Source organism: Odontomachus brunneus, unplaced genomic scaffold, assembly GCF_010583005.1.
Source record: "Odontomachus brunneus isolate Ranch 3 - 2012 unplaced genomic scaffold, Obru_v1 Obru_scaffold_005, whole genome shotgun sequence".
NCBI lineage: Eukaryota > Metazoa > Arthropoda > Insecta > Hymenoptera > Formicidae > Odontomachus > Odontomachus brunneus.
The window spans coordinates 1,644,774-1,663,842 of record NW_022639455.1 but is presented as its reverse complement, the minus strand read 5'-3'; the positions used below and the strand labels follow the sequence as shown (position 1 = coordinate 1,663,842).

Genomic DNA, 19,069 nt, shown 5'->3' with positions numbered 1-19,069 from the left:
CTCCCCCCCCCGTCGGTTACGGCGACACGTGGCCGTGGACGGATGCACTCCCTCAATCACCCGTGTCCGTTAACTGCACGTTAACGATACTTCATTTCATGATTGTGTGTCGTTAGAATTGTTGTGTGTATGGAGTTTAATACCCACGTCGCGCGCGATCGTGGAGAGCCAAGATCACGCGGGGACATCGATGGTGTCTAATCGTTGAACGATGGTTACGTCTGTCGGAAGTCTCCGAGAGCGCGATGTCCCGACGGTAATCGTGGCTCCCACACTCGTGTCTCGTCTCCTGCGTCCGAGAGGAACAAATTGAAATTTGCATCGCGTCGAGTCTCATTCGTTAACGTTGTGTCATTGAGTCAATGAAAGAGTTCTCAACCCAGTTGTGAGTCAAAATTGACTTTGCTGTATTCAACAGAGGAACGGGTTCTATTGTTATCCTTTATAATTAAATTATTTCGTTAATCAAGTATAATCATTCGTGTCCACACGATGGGAATTTGGACACTTGGAGAATTTATTGCGCGCAACACATCTTTTTTCATTCGATTATCCAAGTGAATAATGAAAGAAGAGAAATCGGGGCTGAATGATCATTCTCGGGCGCAGGCATGACGCGTTACTTTAGTTAACGTTGTGACGCACAGCGCACTAACCACTTTTTCGACAGCCGGAGAGAGAAGCCAGGAGGAGCGGAAGGAGCAGGAGGAGGAGGAGACGCGTGCTGGGGGAATATTCGACATGCGTCTGCATGCTAACACAACTTATTTCTTTGTATTACTATTTTATCTCACACCTCCCTCCGCGTCACCTTTGCTTTCGCGCATGACACGTGTGGCTGTTGATCACAGGTCGCCAGGAAACTAGTCATGATGGAGCAGGATCTCGAGCGTGCCGAGGAGAAGGCCGAGCTGTCCGAATCGTAAGTGCGATCACACACGCATGTGTTCCTCACATGTTTGCCGTCTCGTCCCTCTTTGTGCAATCACGACGCAAGTCTCTCTCGTTTCGTCGCTCCGCTTGTTGTGTCGGTCAGATTATCGACGAACGTTTCACGCCGAGAGTGGCAGCTCTTGCACTCCCAGCAAATCAATGAAGCCGATCGCGATGTATGTCGCGCGATTAAATTTACATTATTACATTACATATCTCTTTTCATTCGGATCGATCTTTATTTTCGTTTGCGCCCGGCTGCGCTATCTCCTTCCAAAGGGGGAGGTTCTGCTCGAAGAAGTGAAGAAAAAGATATCAAACATCACTTGAAACGTTTGTCCGTAATTTGGATACTTTCTCGTGACCCACAAACTTCTAAATCTCACCCGTTATTAAACAGTCAATTAACTTTTACAGCAAGATCGTCGAGCTTGAGGAGGAGCTGCGTGTCGTCGGCAACAACTTGAAGTCCCTCGAGGTCTCCGAGGAGAAGGTAAATTATTTATTTTACGCGCGATGTACGACACAATCGGAACGGAACACATATCAATTCCGCGGGATCTTATCCTATTATACCCCGTCTCGATTCTCATTTGATATTGCGATCCTCTCAAACTGCCAATTAGTCCACGCGCTGGAAAATTCTGTCCGGGAGAAAGTCGCGGTGAGATGCAACGTTTTCGCGCACGATTCATCAGTCGCGCGCACTTGATAGATGCGTTTGCTAATAGTGATCGCGGAGATTCACTTCACTAATCGATCGATCATAAAATATCCAATCGTTACGGGGAGAAACGAACGCATCGCGCGCGCTCCAGGAAAACAAAAATATTAATCAGCAATTGTACGTAGGCCAACCAACGCGAGGAGGAATACAAGAACCAAATTAAGACTCTCACTACCCGTCTAAAGGAGGTACACATCCCCTCATTAGGGAGTGTCTCGCTTTGTATTTTTTCTAACGCGTGATCCAACCCCGCGCGCGTCTTACCACTAAAAATATTAACTCGGCCCCCCTCTTGTTTGTTTCTTTTTTGCAACCGACCCTGTTTTTTTTTCGCTTCTTCACTATTTGAAGACGACTATGTGTGTTGCGTGTCGCATTGGACTAACGAGAGCTCGTTTTGTCTGTTTGTTGTGCTTGACTAAAAACAGGCGACGCAGAGGGAGGAGACGTTCGAGGGTCAAGTGAAGATTCTGGATAGCCAGTTGAAAGAGGTAAGCGCAGAGAAAGCGAAGAAACACGCGCGCGGGATTACGCGATATCTCGAACATGTCAATCGGAAGGGATCGACTCGTGTTGTCGTCCGAGTGATCCCCACCGTTGAAATACAACGAGGATATCTTCATATAGAAGATGATAACCTCACATAAGTCCCATTCTACAATAGATATTTTAAGCTTTATGCCTCAAGCTCTAAATTGCGATGTATTTCCGGCCTTAAGCGTCTTAAGCGCTGCCCTAATCCCTGAGCCTAAAGCGAATTAGTCGACTCTCATCTTTTAAAGCTTAGGACTTGAGGCTTAGAACCCATGTAATTTCTCTAAAGCATAAGGCTTAAAACACCTATTGTAGAATGGAACTAATGGAATAATATTTGATCGACAGTAGATAACGAGGGAAAGTAGAGTCAATTGCTTGTTTGCGGTAAACCAAGTGTAAAAAAAAAAAGAAAATTATTCGCGGAAGAATTTGCCTCGAGATCTTCGCGAGAGAATGCTCTGTCTCCAGCTCTGAGTCCACTTCGTAGATCGCATCACGAGGTATGACGGACGCGAGCATATTAGCAGTGTCGTGAGTTTCCTCTCAGTGAGACTGCATCGGCTCGAAATAATGAAGCACTGTTTTCCTAATGATACCGTATTAATCGCGCTGCAGCGTACACAGTGTGTGTGTCGCAACTAAAACTTCCGCAATCTCGATTTAGATAGATTTCTAACGCGACTGCAGTCATGTGTGTGACTTGGAATTTCTTGTTTTACTTGCATGCGTGTGGAGCTTCGAACGACGATATACCGTCGAACGACGGGATTTCAAAGAAAAAGACATTTATAATGAGACTTAAGGTAACACGCGGTCCCTTGAGAAATTTAAGATTAAAGTAACATTCAATCACTTACGTAAACTTGTGGGCCGAACATTAAAAGGAACAGTTGATATAAGCAACCAACATCGTAGTTTTCAAATAAAATGATTACACTTTAAATTAGTTTATTCTAAGTTATAAAAAGAAATTAGTAATTTTTAAGGGGCTCAATTATGAGTCAACCAATATTACGTGCCCGTAATACATATAACGTAACGAGTTATATGACACCCAGTTTGGTGTTAATAACGTCCACATTTTTTCGTCTTTATAAAATAGTGACATACGTAGTATAACCTACCAGTAATTTCACAAGTCTAAAGAGTCTGTAAAACAACTAATATTTTAGATTTTTTCTTGAATATTAAGAATATTTGTAAAGCTTGAATATTAAGAATATTTGTGTGATCTTAGAATACAGAAAATTGTAAAACTAAGAAATATGAAAAATTTTTTTCGTGTTTTCATTTATAACGTGTATGTTTTAATAAACCAAATTTTTTACTCGCGCGAAATTGGAACTCTATCCATAATTGGGACTGTTGCCTTAAGTCTCGCGCGAGGATTGAATTCTATCGCCCTGACATTCTTTCTCACGTGCGCTCCCGAGATAATCGGAGCCCAATTGGAGGTTTTTCCTTTGAAATCCGCGAGCAATCGCACGGAAACCGTGTAATACCTTCGTCTAACGGACCGTTGCTTTTGCGCAGGCTGAGGCGCGTGCTGAGTTCGCGGAGAGATCCGTGCAGAAGCTCCAGAAGGAGGTTGACAGGCTCGAAGGTGCGTATATATGATATTAACGACATCGTCATTTTATAAATTGGCTAAAAAGTACCGATACCACTCGGGGTTCTCGTCCCTGGTCGACGATTAGGATTCTTTTGTCGACTTCGATTAAACGTTTTGCGAATGAATGCGTCGACCGTATGTATCGGTGCGCGCTGGATTTACCCGATATATACGAATCTTACGATTTGATCATCAAATGGAAAGAGAAAGAGAAAAACATCAGGAAAATTAGAAAAGGTAGAGAAATCGTCGGAGAAAGGGAGGAGATCAGGAACAATCAGGAATTATTTCTGTGTTCCAAGCGACTAGGTTTTCATTTTTCGAACAATCGATACGAAAAGGTTTGCAAATTGACTGCTGGTCGATATCAGACGTTAAACACGGAGAAAGACATAATTATTAAGAGAGTCCTAATTTTTGTTCGAGAGCACTAGAATTACGTGGTGGAAAAAGAATCTTTTTTACACTTGACTTATCTTCGACAATCGTAAAGCAGAGTTCCCCCCACACCTTCGCCATGCGTGCGTGCGAGTGTGTCTGCTGCCGTGTGTCTTTGCGCATTCGACCCATCACCTCTAACCTGCCGAAACCTGCCAAAATGCAGTGTGTGGCTTGTGCGTGTGTTACTGCCCTTTAACCAGTGATCTTTGCAGACGACCTCGCGGCCGAGAGAGAGAAAAACAAATTGCTGCAGGAGGAGATGGAGGCCACCTTGCATGACATCCAGAACATGTAGATCGCGTTTTTCGCGGTGGACAAAAATGCGTGTTACACGCGACACAGAGAGAACGTATTTTAGAGCGAACATCCGGCAAAGTACAGATAGATAGACAGATAAATAGATAGATAGGTGGACTGTGAGAGTCGAGAGAGAACGAAAGAGAAACGGACGCGAGCGAACTGGAGAAAGAGAGACGGACACAGAACGGACGGCAACGAGGAACGAATGAAAGATATAAACATGCTGCACACAGCGGCGGCACGAGCACTTTGTGCGTTGATGCACACCTTAACATTACGGAGAAAAATGTAGTCTTTAGGCTAGCCTTATACCCTCCATTACGTCCATCCGCGGTGCGTGTGCGAATGCGTGTATGCGTGTGAGCTTGTGTGCATCGCGTACTTATTTGTATGTACGCGATGCGGGATAGAGACTGATATAGGACGCGAGAGAAAGATGGAGAAAATGAACGAGTACATGTGTGTGTACGTGAATATGCGCACGCTGTTGCGTACGTGTGCGTGTGTGTATGCGTGAGAGAGAGAGAAAGAGCGAGATAGATGCAGAACGAGAGGATGGTAGTGTGACAGAAAGAGAGAGAATACAAAACTAGAGGGAGAGAATGAGGAAGAGTAAATCATACGCGAGACAAGGACAGACGGCAGGATGGCCCCGTATAAAGTAATACGAAGTTACTTGTAATCTAAAAATTTGACTTTAGCTTTAGACTTTAGCTTAGCCCGCCTTTAAATTTTAATTCGAGGAGAAAACAGAAACGAAGAAAGAAAAATCGAGGCACGCGAGGCGGTCGCGGTTTCTCGAGCGCTCGCCGTGATTTAGATATTATTCGTTTACGGAAAATACTACTTGGCCGTGGGAGGATTACGCGAGTAGAGGAGTACACTTTAGTGATAGAGAAAAGGAGACAGCGGACAACCGGGACATAATAACCGCCCTGCGCCCAGGGAGAGGGAAAGCTCGACGAAGGGAGGCGGCGGGATGGGTCGGAACGAATTTTCTCGAGCGCGTCGCGGACAGATGTTTGAGGGAAGCAAGAACAATCAACAGATGCGACCCCGCCATGCGACTGTACAGCAGGCTGCTGCCACGACGTACAATTGCACGGTGAAAATGTGCTCTCAAGCGGCGTCGTCCAGTGCGCGAAATCCGTGTCCGCCGTTTCGGAGAAGAGAGAGTACGACTGTTGAACAACAGACGAACTTTTAGATGTGACTTTTACGCGCGAAACACGCGAGCTTCGAGCTTTTTTTTATCCTTCAACTGATTCCTCTTGATCGAGCAGCGCTTTCTCGTCGAGCTTTCGTCTTTCTCCGTCTCTCTCGGCGCAGAAGTACGACAATGTGGAGCGCGTTGTCGCGCGTTGCCGCTCCGATCCGCGACTCTCGAAGGTGGGTGACAGAGTGCTCATTACTTTTCGTCGCTTTACATTCCGCATTCCACACAGCTCAGCTCGCGCGAGAAGAAGAGATCTCATCGCCGTTGTCGACGGGGGCAAAGACGCCGACGACGACGTCGGGTGTAATAACTGCATTTAAGACTAATCCCACTGCCAGCGATCCAGCAACTCTTTTTTAAAAGTGTATTCTTCCGTAGTCGCGTCTTTGCCTTCGTGGTGTGGTGTGCGCGCGCTATTCGATCGAAATCGATTGCTCACATGCACACAACATCAACGTTGATAATCGCCATAATAACTCTTTCTCGTAGAATCGACAGAGAGAAAAGAAAGTCACCAATGGCCTAAGTATACGGAGTGACTTATACACGCAGACGCATTTATATAACAGATATATAACATGTATGAGACACGCGAGCCTGTGAAAAAGGTCGATCGGAAAGCGCGGCCGAGTTATCTCGCGAGACACGAGCGGAGAAGAGCGAGCTTCTCCCCTCACACACACATACACACGTCAAGCTGCAGCGCAGCTTCCCGTGCCAGCTGAGCCGTTCGATATTATAATTACCGATCGTGCCTGTATATATTTACTATAAAACAACTAACCACGGCCAAAACACTATTATACGAACACCTCGATGCAGGGAACGTGCTTCTCGTTTTCAAACGTGCGCGCGACGATAATGAGAAAAAAAGGAACGTAAAAACGAGATCGGAAACAGACAGACAGACAAACAGAGAGAGAGAGAGAGAGAGAGAGAGGAATCGAAATTTCGAAACGAAAACGGAATTACACGTCCGATCTCTTCGCGGCGCATATAGTACGCCTCTAATCACTATTATTATCAATTAACAGTTATTGTTAATAATATTACCGCTACACTCCACACGCTCGCCAACGAACATTCCGTCACGATTCCGCGCGAAGGAATTCTCTCTCTTCCGGGTATTTAATTTTTTTTTTTTTCCTTTTATTTCTTTTTTCTTCCTCTCCCCTTTTTTCTTCATTCCTCTCCGATGCAGCGCGCGCGCGCGTATACTGCCTCCCCCCTGGACTCTTCGATGTCATGACCCTCCGCGACTATTCTCGCATAGTACTTTCGTATTTCTTGGATGGCCTTTCGACGTAGCGGCAATAGTAGTGGTGGTGGTAACAGCCAGCAGTTAGTAGTAGTGCGCATCGTGTCCTCTTCCTGTTTCGACACTACTCGAACGCGCGTGCACGATCGGTGTCGCGTGTGATAATCGAGCGATCACAAAGATACGAGATCCTAGATCGAGTATGGTCGGTCAATCTAGACTTTTGAATTCACGGAGATGGGAATGTCCAGTCTTTCCGCGATTTTAACGATTGGCCTTTCGCAGAAATATTTCGGCATTTATATTGTAAAACGAGTCGACATATTTCGTCGATGCAATCGTGTAATAGTAACGATTAACGTGGCAATTGTGCAATTGTTCTGATTTTTCTCTTTTGTTTCTTCAACGCGATTGTATATATGACTTCAACGTGTCGATTGTCGAGTCAGTCAGTCAGTCAGTCAACGCGGACAGGACGCTGTTTCGAGCTGTTTCTTCATGAGATTGATGATCGTAGCTGCGCTTGTACACAATCTCATTCAAGAAGAAGAAGACTACGATGAGCAGTGTAACGTATGCGCGCGATCGTCGAAAAGCCACTCGAAGAGACAGAACGCGACCGTTAAAAACTCCGACCGTTAAAAACTCTCCGTCGCGAGAGTGAGCATTATTGTTGAGAAACACAAGTACCGAGAGATAGAGAAAGAAAAAGAATGTGATCCACGTAAAAGCACAACTACGAGACTACACACGTCCCCCATAACGTTGATTTTTGTTAAGCCCCGTTTTTCCTTTTCTTCCTTTTTTTGCGAATGATACTAAGAAAAAAAAGGCAATTACACGCAGATACTTGAGTTTACGAGTTTTAGTTTATTAATTCACATAATATTAATGAAATGAAAATGGAATGATAATAACACTAATATCATTGTAATAATATTATTATTATATATTACTATTATTATATAAAACTGTTTATAATATATATTTTAATTTTGAAAAAGAGAGTGTGTTGTGTTTTCTGTTGTTTCTGTAATTTTTTTCTATGCTGTTCTCACCTGCGCTAATCAATCGATCGATCGATCGATCGATTAATCCAATCCCATAACGAAGATGTAACCGCCGCTCCCCCACGTGATAACGCATTGTTGGTGGCCGCCTGTTGTTACACGTATCGCAGTATACCGATAACAAAAGTTGCATGACGAAGAAAGAAAGTGTGTGTGTGTATGGTACGTATATCGAATTCACGGTGAGTAAATCCGCTTACGATATCCGATTTTCGCTACTTAATAATCTTTCCGAAGCATGACTGACCTCCCGGTGACCTCACAGACTTCACGATTGTCTACTACGATCATCTCTCTCCGCCACTCTCGCGCGATCACAATGTACCTGTTCGAGTCAAATTCGCGCCCATGTCGATAACACCCGACGCGTTATCGACGCCTGCCGGCCGGATAACTGAATCATCCACCAATCTCATCGTCACTATCGACGATATATATCACGTAATAAGAGAAAAAAAATATCAAGACTATTTTTGTAGCCATTGATTGAGACGCGACTAGAGATGCGAAATTACCATCAGATTCAAAGTGACGATTACTTATAGTAAGATGGTAATTTTGATAAAATTCGTCGTTTTCGACAGTTTTATGCACAGATATTCGCGTTTTTCGCACTAATGCATAATGTAAAACAACATTCTTCTTATATTCTCATCAAATGTCTCTTAGGTGAAAGAAAGAAAACTATTTACAATCCTTTAAGAATATTAAAGTTTTCATTTCTTAAGATACTGCTAAAAGTTTTCAATTATATATCACTCTTGCTGAAACAGGTAAGAAATGAAACTACTGTAAGATGGATGAAAAATATAGATTGAGACTTAAATATTTTAAGTTTCTCGAATTACTAAGTACCTAGTTTCCTAATTACTATATACTATATAAAATACATCAATATAAAGTATCAAAATTTTACGAAAAATATGAATTAAATGTCTTATTCGTTCTTAAATATTCTAAATGTTCCTTTTGAGCTTTTAGAATTTTTTTATTTTTGTAATTTATAAATAACCACTATAAATTACCATTTTATCAGCTTTCCGAAATTACTTGATAATTTACCGAGTAAGTTACCGTCAGATTGAGTCATTTTCATCTCTGAATGCGACCGATGAATTATCCACAGAGGACGATTTGCCCAAGCTTGACTCTTAGTTCAATTAATTGGATATTTATTTCTTCCTTTTTTTACTCGATCATACTTTTGCTCGCTACTGCCCCCGCTAATCCACGTGCTTGCTTTCTCAGATCACGCAATCTTGACAACTCGAGAGCGCATTTGAAGAAATTCTCATGTTTTTTTCATTGATTTCTTTTCTCTTTTCGAGCACTTCTTTTCATACTTCCACGCACTAATAGACGAGGTCTGACCGAGTAACCGCCGCCTATAACGTTGCGAATGCTTGCAGATGAGATGGTGACCGAAAAGGAAAAGTTCAAGGAGGTCGGGGACGGCCTGGATATAGCGTTCAACGAGCTCTACGGCGTCTAACCATACGGCTGCCACTACTAACCATTCTCCTATAACGCTTCGACAAACAAAAACATTCAAAAAGAAAATCAAAAAAAGAACGAACCAAGCAACTATCTTTCTCTTATACAAATCTAGCTTGCACTCCTAACACGTATGCCGTAAGTTACCCTTTTATATGCTTCTTTCAACCCCCGCTCGCTGCTAATAATAATAACAACGACTACGGCTTCTTAACGCTTTCCGACAGGAGTATCTCGCCGCGTTCCGGGCAATTTCGCGAAAACTCGCCCTCGCGAGTCCGGTTTTTGATCTTCGAGACTAAATACTGGTAATCGGTGATCTGTTCGCTTAACAATCGGTCAAGGTGCGAAGCTCGCGTTGAGGTATAACCGACGAAGGAGAAATGATGATTGCGTCGTGCACTAACGATGTCGTATTTTCTTGCAGACGAGCTCGTCCACGAGAAGGAGAAGTACAAATACATCTGCGACGACCTGGACCTCACCTTCACCGAATTGGTTGGTTAAATCGGCTGTTAGATCGGCCATCGATGCGCATCCGTTCGCTGTCGAATTGCTTGGCCGTACATCGCATCATGATTTCGCGCGATTTGATCGAAGCCACGACGTCGGCCCGCCGATGCACCATCGATGAAAACACTTTTGTTATCGTAACTAAAGTCAAAGCGTACACACATACATTATTATTATTATTATTATCGAGCTACACGTTCCGCGTTCAGAGGCTCTTTTTTCTTTTTTTTTTATTTTAATCGACGATTCCACACCGCACCCTCGGTTTTCTTTCACGCGCAGACCAACCGAACACCGCGATCGTCGTTCGTTCGTTCGTCCGTCTATCTGTCCGCCTTGAGAACGCAGCAGTAACTCAAACTCGTCAACGGCAATTTCTAGTCATAGCCAAGTCGCGTTATCGCGCGTCAGTAAATACTGTGAGGAGAGAGAAAGGTGCAGATCCTCTGTATACATGCGAGTGGAACACAGACGAGAACCTGGCGTCGCGTCGTTGCGAGCAATGCACGACGTTCGAAAATTGTCGACACTGCTGCGAGGCGACTCTTGTTTCGAATATTCCAGAGAGAAGAACAAATAAAACACATGACATAGAATCTTAAAATACGTTGCCCGTTCTTTCACCTGCTCCCTCGTCGAATCACCTGTTCATCACGCTCGCTCGTGGCAGCATTTCGGCTCGTCACGTGGGAGACGCATATCGGTGGAGGGAACTTTACGCCTCATCCGCCTCCCTTCCTAGAATTCTTCCCATTCGCCTTTCTTCCCGGCTCGATGTGATCCTGAAGCTTCCACATGTGTGAGAAGATCTCTCTACCTGTTTCTGTACCTTGTAAGCATACTGCTCTTCTGCTCTCTATTTTGAAGCCATCCTTCCACTATGACAATAACGCTCGCTCTAAAGCTGAGGAATTAATATGACGTCCTGTACTGTCAAGCATAACGTGAACTACTGAGAATATGCGCTTTTTCTGTATACGTATATATACATACATATGTGTGTGTGCGTTTCTCTCTTTCTCTTTCCAATGAAACTATCACGTTAAAATGTGTACAGCCAACTAACCGTGTTACCGTGTCCACTAATACCGCGTTTCCCACCCTTCTCATTGCAGACGTGCTGGTAAACGAGCGCTGTAAGTACAAAGCGATCGCCGACGAGATGGATCAGACGTTCGCCGACCTCGCCGGATATTAGCAGACCGGCTAAATGCGTACGGCCGGAGGGAGGGAGGGGTGTGTGTGAATTGTCGCGTATATGTGTATGTGTGTATGTAATGTTACGTGCGACACACACAAGGAGAAAGAGAAAATGATCGGGAAAGATAAAAAAGACACGTATACACACACACACACATGCAAGAGGAAGGAGGGAAACACCGAGAAAACAGATTGTTTCATGCCACAATAAAATGACACTGCCAGCACGCGGACCCTTCCCCACAACAACACTCGTCGCTCGTCGTCCGATACATTTAGCATTCCACACGTAACGCGATAAAGAGAGAGAAAGAGATACTCGCCGAAGTATATTCGTCGACATCGAGGAGCAGAAGAAGAAGGAGAAGGAGAAGGAAGAGGAGAAAGAGAAGGAGGACGAGAACGATCGTCGACGTTTTCGTTAGACGCGTGGCGCTAACTCGATGGACGGGCCTGTGGAGTTCCCTTGAAAAGAGACACGAGCCTGTCTAGCCGAGAAGAAGACCTCGTCACGCGCACGTTCAAGTCTCCTGAGTTCGCGCCCTCGAACCGCTTGCATTTGTAACAGTATCGATTAAGCTTCGATTAGCTTCAGCTGGTCCCATCCTCACCGCATCTTTAGGATAAGTTTCCTTTTCTGTCTCCCGTTATTTCGCTCCACCGCGCTATTTCCCCGCTGATACGATATACGGTCACGTCCCGAAGATCGCGCGCTGTTCTCTCTGCGCGAGAAAGACGTGCGAACCAACGAGCCTCCGTTGAACGGTGTTCACGCCGCGAGAGTCGGCTCTCCTTGCCCGCGCCGCGCTCGTTTTCACATTCGATCTTCCGCGTCGAGAAGTCCGTATGGCCTTAAAAACGCGACATTCCGGTTCGCTGTCGTCGTCGTCGTCGTAGCGACGCACATTGTGTGTTCAAGAGTACAGTGTATAAGCAGGAAAAACGAGACGGGCTCCCCGTGTAACCTCTCTTTTGATAATTCTATCGATTTATACCTATCGTATAAGTATGGACTTAAAGAGGAGAAAAGAACTCTATTGCTATTATAGAGATACACCATTAGACGGCAGTTTATATCGCGCGTAATATAACGAATAAGATATTTCCTGCTTGTAAGATTCCCGTTTCAATGGCAGCGTTAAAACTGACGTTCTATCAGCTGAACGAGCGATTCAACACAGCGGAGACTTTTTTCCATCCTTCTTCATGCCTTTCTGTTCTTTTATTTTTCTTTTCTCTCCTTCGCTCGCACATTCCACCGTACGATTAGGCAGTGCGGTCTAATTAATCGCTATTAAGACCAGAGTCCCTCTTCAATTTGCATCGACTGATTGTATACTATGTATCATCCATTCCTACGTGCTTCTCTATGTTGTCTATCGTGCAATACTGTGTCAAAGTACCGATGAATCGACCGGTCGATCTCCCGCGACGAGAGGCGTCTCGTGAAGAGCGAAGACGGGACGCATCGGCGTTCATCGTATCACATAAAGTTGCTTCTACGATGTAGGAAAAGGTTTGCAAAGCGATCTGGGCTGGATCACGACGCGAATGAGAGCAGAGCGATGTCGCGGAAGAACGCGGAAAAACGCGAGCTCGTAAAAGAATCGGAAACAGTCGATCAAGTTCGATAAATATTTACACATACATACGTACGTACGTAAATTATGGCTCTCGGCGATGAGCTTTAACGTTGGAAATTTTGTACCTCTCATTAATTCTTGAATCCTCGCGCGAAGAGGAGAATCGCGAGAGATTGCTGACGCTGATTAACACAGACATACACACGCCTGATGATACGATAACGATGGATAATGACTGAGACGCCAAAAGCTATTCACGCCAAGCTATTCGCGGATCGACGACAAATCAATCACGAGATGGACCAAGCTCAGAGACTTTCAGACACGCACCCGACGCAGCGATCTTGACTTATGTGATAATTCTTATTTTACTGTATTTATATTACTTTTCTCAATAAATATTGCATATTTTATATCTCTGCATACCGCGCTGCCGAATGTTTTACTCTCGAGAGCCCGCGATTAACTCGTCGCAGTCGACTGATCGTCAGTCGCTCGATTCGTGTGGCTGATTCAATTCTCGCGAGCGACTCCTGCCAGTCCGCTGCGAGACGGAGTGTTGATTGCCTCGCGATAACATCGCCGAATGTGCGTCGGTGGAATTCCAGCGGTGTGTTGTCGGAGCAAACATATCCCGCCGAATATACCGTTCGCGCGACGTCATCTCGCATATTTCCTTGCGCACGAGACGAGTATACAAAGGCGGGAGAACGAATTCCATATGCCCGCTGTGATGAAAACGTCCTATCTTCGTGAACACTCGCGCTGCTCAACAGAGTAGTTGGAACAGGAGGCTTTTGTCGGTTCGAGGAGGGATGTTCTGATTTTTCCACACGGCGTGGCGGCGATCAATAATGAGGCACACAAACAGGTTTACATAACGTACACATGTTCATTATTTATGATTCGATATCATAATAGAATATTATCTGTCTAAACACAACGCTAACATATAATTCTGTATTTTGTCGCAGTGAAAAAAAATCTGCCGTAAAATCCTCTTTCGTCAGCGATCTAATAATTACAGGGAGTGCTGAATTAACGTGTTTCCAAAAATATCGATTCTCTTCGCTTGTATATAATAAAACGTGCCCCGCCGGCGGCGACGACGCGCCCGCTACGGACGCGCGGGAGCAACGAGTTTTACTTTACTACAACAACAGCTTTACATACGTTTCGTTGCCGGGCGCCGTCGCGCGTCGCGCAGCGACGGTGCATATAATAATATAATATAATCCGTCTCTATTCAGGTAAATACAATGTAGATACGATGTTGCATCTGAGGAACCACTTGGATTCAGATATCATGATCGAACGATTTGGAGACACAATAGCGTTTGCTAAAAGAAGGAGAGGAGCAAGACGAACTCTCAGGAAGCACCCCGTGACGGCAGCGCACGTCTCGTTTCTTACACCGCGTTAATTTAAAGCCGCCATCATTTTGAAGTTATTACAAAAAAAAAAAAAAATAAATAAAAACGGACGACAAAGCAGGCTCGGAGAGAAGCTGTCTCACAAGATCGGCCTTGTCGTGCACGCTTGCATGCACTGAAACGACGCGGCCGACGACATTGTTTAGCACTTGAAAATTTTCACTTCAATTCAACGATTTGAAAAGAATCGCTCGGTAACCTCAGATTCGCCGGATGATGTAGCTTACATTTAATAAATATACGTAAATGCAAATTTTGGAGAGCGAAGCTTACAAAAAGTGGACCGTACGAGATAAAAAGAAAACTTAAGAGCTATGCAGTAAATGTCGGTTAATTGTCGTTTAATGAGATGATATCGACGATGACCGATTTAATTTGACGATCGCGGTTAAAAAAAAAAGAAAAGACAAATAAAAAGAGGAAAAGAAAGCAAGGCACTTATGTTCCTCGCGTTATCTCGCGAATGATTTCATTCTCAAAATTATCTGCGTAAAAAACAAGTCAAAATACGCTTCTGCGATATCACAATAGGATATCCTCGCATGATAAATATTTACTCGTGCTTTCTTGGATACGCTTATCCCGACGCGATCTCTCGTGTATCTCTACATTATTACAATTAAAGAACTTCGTATCGCTATTAAAATTAACAGCCTGTATACGTAAGGCACACATTGCGTCGTTTTCTCCCGATTGAGAAACGCGAAGGAAAATTTGTTCCTACGTTTTCGTTATCGTTAGAGGAGAAATTGGATTATCACGGCTAAGGTAGTACTCTGTGAACATCCCCCGAAGAATAGAAGAGAGAAGAAGAGAAAAAACAAGGTAAGAAAACTAGAGAACGATATTGCGAAGACGACGAAGAATGTAGCGGCTGTAAATGCAGAACGATCAGGAATATGGAAAATCTGACTGACGCGTTAGAGTTTGCAATCGGATAACAGGTAACGTAAAATTCTCACACACCGGTAAAGAGAAATGATTAACAAACACGCGAACTCGATGGAACGACAATTCCGGTGATTCGGCCGATTTGACGTTTCCGTCTTCCAACTTCGCGTAACTCGTAACTATAAATACGTTTAGGCCTCAAAGAGGGAACATCGAGACGAAGAAATGCCGATCGAGCGATTTCCGACTCAACGCCGAATAATAACGAAAAAAAGAAAAAAAAAACAAGACGCTTTATACAACAATTCTGCATCGCGAGTACGACGCGCATTCTCTCTGTTCAATTCTTTCTCTGATTGTCGTTCGTACCGGGACTCGTGAACTCACTCCACAAGCCGTCAGCCAGTTTTTATTCTACACTCGGCACAATTTATCGCAGTTGTATGGAGTTTGGTCCCACCATGGAATTCTAATGTAAGTGTATTTGTGTTTTTTTGTATATGTATATAAAAAAACTATACGTATATTTTGTCATTTTGGAAGTCAATTGCGAGGGTACTTGTGTCGAGTCTCTCTTTCCTTCTCTCTCTCGAATACTCACGCGTAACACATCTTTCTCCTCGAGCATTCGTGAGCAACGAGAGAAATTCGAAATTCCCAAAGGGCGAATCTTTTTTTCCATTCACCGTACTTTGAGAGTGAAATACTAGACTTTGTCCAAACAAATTTTACGAATGAATTTGTGTCGAGATGAAACAAATCGCCCAATTGTTTTCTATCGACTTGGAGGAAATCAATTCTACAGACTACAGACAACGTAACACCACTCGTCGTTTCGACCGAACGAATAACCTCGCAAGTGACCAGAGTCAAGTATTTAGAAGCCCTGTCTCGAGAGTATTGTATCGTGTATTTCCTTTAACGCCGTCTCTTCCTTCGGCGAGACCGCCCCGAGCCAAGTGGTGGCTGCGGTGGCGGCGGCGGCGGCGACGATTTAGCGGAAGCTCGACGTAAAAGACGTTCAAATCTGCGCCGGCTCCACGTAATTGGCGGGTAGCATACCCTGCCGCCCGGTACGCTGCACCAGCCCGGTCATCCAGCCCTCGTCGATGGCTGTGCAGTTGACGATCAGATCGCCATCGTAGAAGCTCACCTCGTCCAGATCCTGCGCCTCGTAATCATATATCGCTCTGTACACTCGCTGCAAAAAGGAAGAAGAAATGTCAGAAATTATACGCACGAAGTGCATTTCGAACCTCGTCATATTTTACTTATTCAGTTCTATAAATTTTTTTATGACATTCAAGAACAAAAGGAAAAATAAAATAATAATAAGTAAATAAAATAAAACTATAAATATATAAATACATAATAAATATATAAAATAAAAGATTGATATCGAAAGAATAGAAACAACAATATAAAGAGAGGGGCAAATATAAATTTTAAATACAACATAAAAATTTCTCAAAAAGAAAAAATTTAGGACCGGTTTTTTAATGATAGTTTAAACTTAGATTTCAACTTAAACTCGGCTTAAACACAACAAACGCATTGTTAAAATAGAGTTTAAACTTTAATCCAAGTTTAAACTGCTATTGAAAAACCGGCCCTTAAAGAAAGAAAAGAACATTCTCCAAACACAATATAAATTTCTCAACTCAGACTATCCAATTGCATATGTACGAATCATCTAAATTTATCTAAATAATTGTTTATTTCATCGTGCAATTATCTTTGTTTAATCCTAAATGAATATAAAAAATTATACAAACTCTTGTCTGAATTCAAGAGTCACTATAAGTGATGTAACCTGACGTTAGACGATAATTACCCCGACGTTTGAAGGCGGTGGCGGCGGTGGTTGATGCTGAGAGACATGATTGTTGTTCGTGGCTGGCGTCAGCGATCCGTAATACTCGTTCACCGGGTCGATGTCGGCGACCGAGCCGATTTTCCGTGTCGGTGGATTCGTCACTGCAACGCATCACATGTTAACACGTGCCTACAACCCGCGAGTCATCCTCTCTACGTCTACAGCGCGAACAGCACACGCTTAATTAGCAGCTCAGTGTCCGGTTAACGACGATTATTATTCGGCGGACGAGCAGTCGTATCACTTGAAAGCTTTGGCGATGAGGTGGTAAGGAGAAACACGGAAAAGACAGGGAACGTTAGGCGCGAAGGCGCTTTCTATTCTCCCAAGGCGAATGATCTCGCAACGATTAATTCCGGCGTAAATGATCCCGACGATTCCGTTGATAAATAATGCGGCGAACTGACGACATACAATGAGACGACGCGAGAGACAAAGGGAGACGGACAGGGAGAAAGAGTGCAAAATAATGCAGTCTGGCTGTGACTTAGAGGGTGATAAAGCAGCATCAGCAGACAGACGACATCGCAATCCAAGAGCGCGTAATAACCCTGGCATTATAATAGCAACGGCCTAAGCGTTGCCATAAGGGGCAATCCAATTACTACCTCGATATCTACCGATTTAACGGCGCGCAGAACGACCGTCCCACACACGCGACCATCCCTCTATAAATCATATCAGAATACGCTCGGTAGGGAAAGAGAGAGAAGCCCCATCGCACAATAGGAAATATATATATATATCATTGTGATCCAACATTGATCTTTTACGAATCTCAATTGCTAATCAACCGGATATGTTATTACCGCCGCGGAGATATATCTGAGATATAACTGCGACTACCAATTACGTCATCGATTACATTAAAATTGAAATATCACGCGCACGGAGGGAGAGGACAATGTTACGTGTTTGATACGTGCAGTTGAATTCACACTCGTTTTTCGTTAATTAATGTATAAGATTGCTACATGTTAACGCGGATACTTTTAACGTAACATGCAATCGTATAACAAATTAATTATCAAGTCGGTATATGTAGCTTTGTTCATTCATGTTATCATGGAATTAATAATTCCTTCTCGCGTTAGCCTAAAAATTACTGTTAGGAAAAAAGTAAAGATAATTTTACATTATCTTGAAAATTATTGTTAGGGAAAAACTGATAATAATTTCACGTTGTCCTAAAAATTATTAAAAAAAAAGTAGAATATTCCCAAAAAATATTGTTAGAAAAAAGCTGATAATAATTCTACTCTAAAAGTTAGAATATTTGACAAACTGAAAAATTGTATTATTATAAAATTGTTATATTATCGTGTCATAAAGAATAATAGAATAATTGTGCTTGCTGCGATAAGACGATACAGCGCGGTGGAATCATGCAGCGCGTCCACCCGGGCGAAAAAGAAGCGAGCAACGATTGCACGCTCTCGTGAAGGTAAACACACCTGGTCCCTTGTCGCTCGTATAAATGACAGTGGTGGCGGCTTGCCTTGCGGAATACGGGCTTGGCCTCGCCTCGCTAAGCGGATCGTAATCGGCGATCCTACCTGGTGTCCTCTGCACCGGCGAATTCGCCGTCCTTGCAGGCGGCGGATTGGCGTTTATACTCGATGCAGGAGCGATAGTACCGTCTGTGTACTCTACGTACTCTATATCAACAATGCACAAGAAGCTAGCGATACGGTTCAACAGTCCAAGCGATCATCGGCCCCTCACAAATCGACACACACACGTGATGGTGAATGCGCACGGAAAAAAGGTTTGGTTGTTATTAACCAAATATTCGGTTGAATATGAACGATCCAGAAATTCCGATTGAAGTAACCCAAATTCTATTTATTGGGAATATAAATTAGTTCGGTTCGTTTTCAAAAGATGGCTCTGGCTGTTATGAATGTTTCATAGTGACAGCTGATTTCGGTGGTTTCAGAGAGGTTAGACATCTGTCAATAATATTCAGTTTATATCGCATTGAG

At 43.6% G+C, this 19,069-nt stretch overlaps 2 protein-coding genes across 23 annotated transcripts in view; one reads left to right on the top strand and one right to left on the bottom strand.

Annotated features, from left to right (window-relative positions):
• Positions 1-13,297, top strand: part of LOC116849610 (tropomyosin Per a 7.0102) — a 49,518-nt gene extending 36,221 nt beyond the window's left edge. For 3 of the 20 annotated variants that reach the window (XM_032827019.1, XM_032826979.1, XM_032827065.1), the window contains 6 exons: positions 852-922; positions 1,351-1,426; positions 1,786-1,848; positions 3,731-3,800; positions 9,504-9,726; positions 10,016-10,705. In XM_032827019.1, the coding sequence (XP_032682910.1) occupies positions 852-922; positions 1,351-1,426; positions 1,786-1,848; positions 3,731-3,800; positions 9,504-9,586 (363 nt within the window). In that variant the 3' untranslated portion in view covers positions 9,587-9,726; positions 10,016-10,705. Of the gene's footprint in view, positions 1-851; positions 923-1,350; positions 1,427-1,785; positions 1,849-2,088; positions 2,152-3,730; positions 3,801-4,462; positions 8,032-9,503; positions 9,727-10,015; positions 10,706-11,216 lie in introns of those variants that run through there. The other 17 variants (XM_032827004.1, XM_032826942.1, XM_032827056.1 and 14 more) reach the window with 12 other exon arrangements.
• Positions 13,298-13,756: 459 nt separating this feature from the next.
• LOC116849695 (LIM and SH3 domain protein Lasp) overlaps positions 13,757-19,069 on the bottom strand; it is a 41,161-nt gene continuing 35,848 nt past the window's right edge. For 2 of the 3 annotated variants that reach the window (XM_032827105.1, XM_032827097.1), the window contains exons 4-6: positions 18,539-18,742; positions 17,043-17,185; positions 13,757-16,409 (exon numbers count right to left, since the gene is read on the bottom strand). In XM_032827105.1, the coding sequence (XP_032682996.1) occupies positions 16,230-16,409; positions 17,043-17,185; positions 18,539-18,742 (527 nt within the window). In that variant the 3' untranslated portion in view covers positions 13,757-16,229. The remainder of the gene's footprint in view (positions 16,410-17,042; positions 17,186-18,538; positions 18,743-19,069) is intronic. The other variant, XM_032827113.1, reaches the window with a different exon arrangement.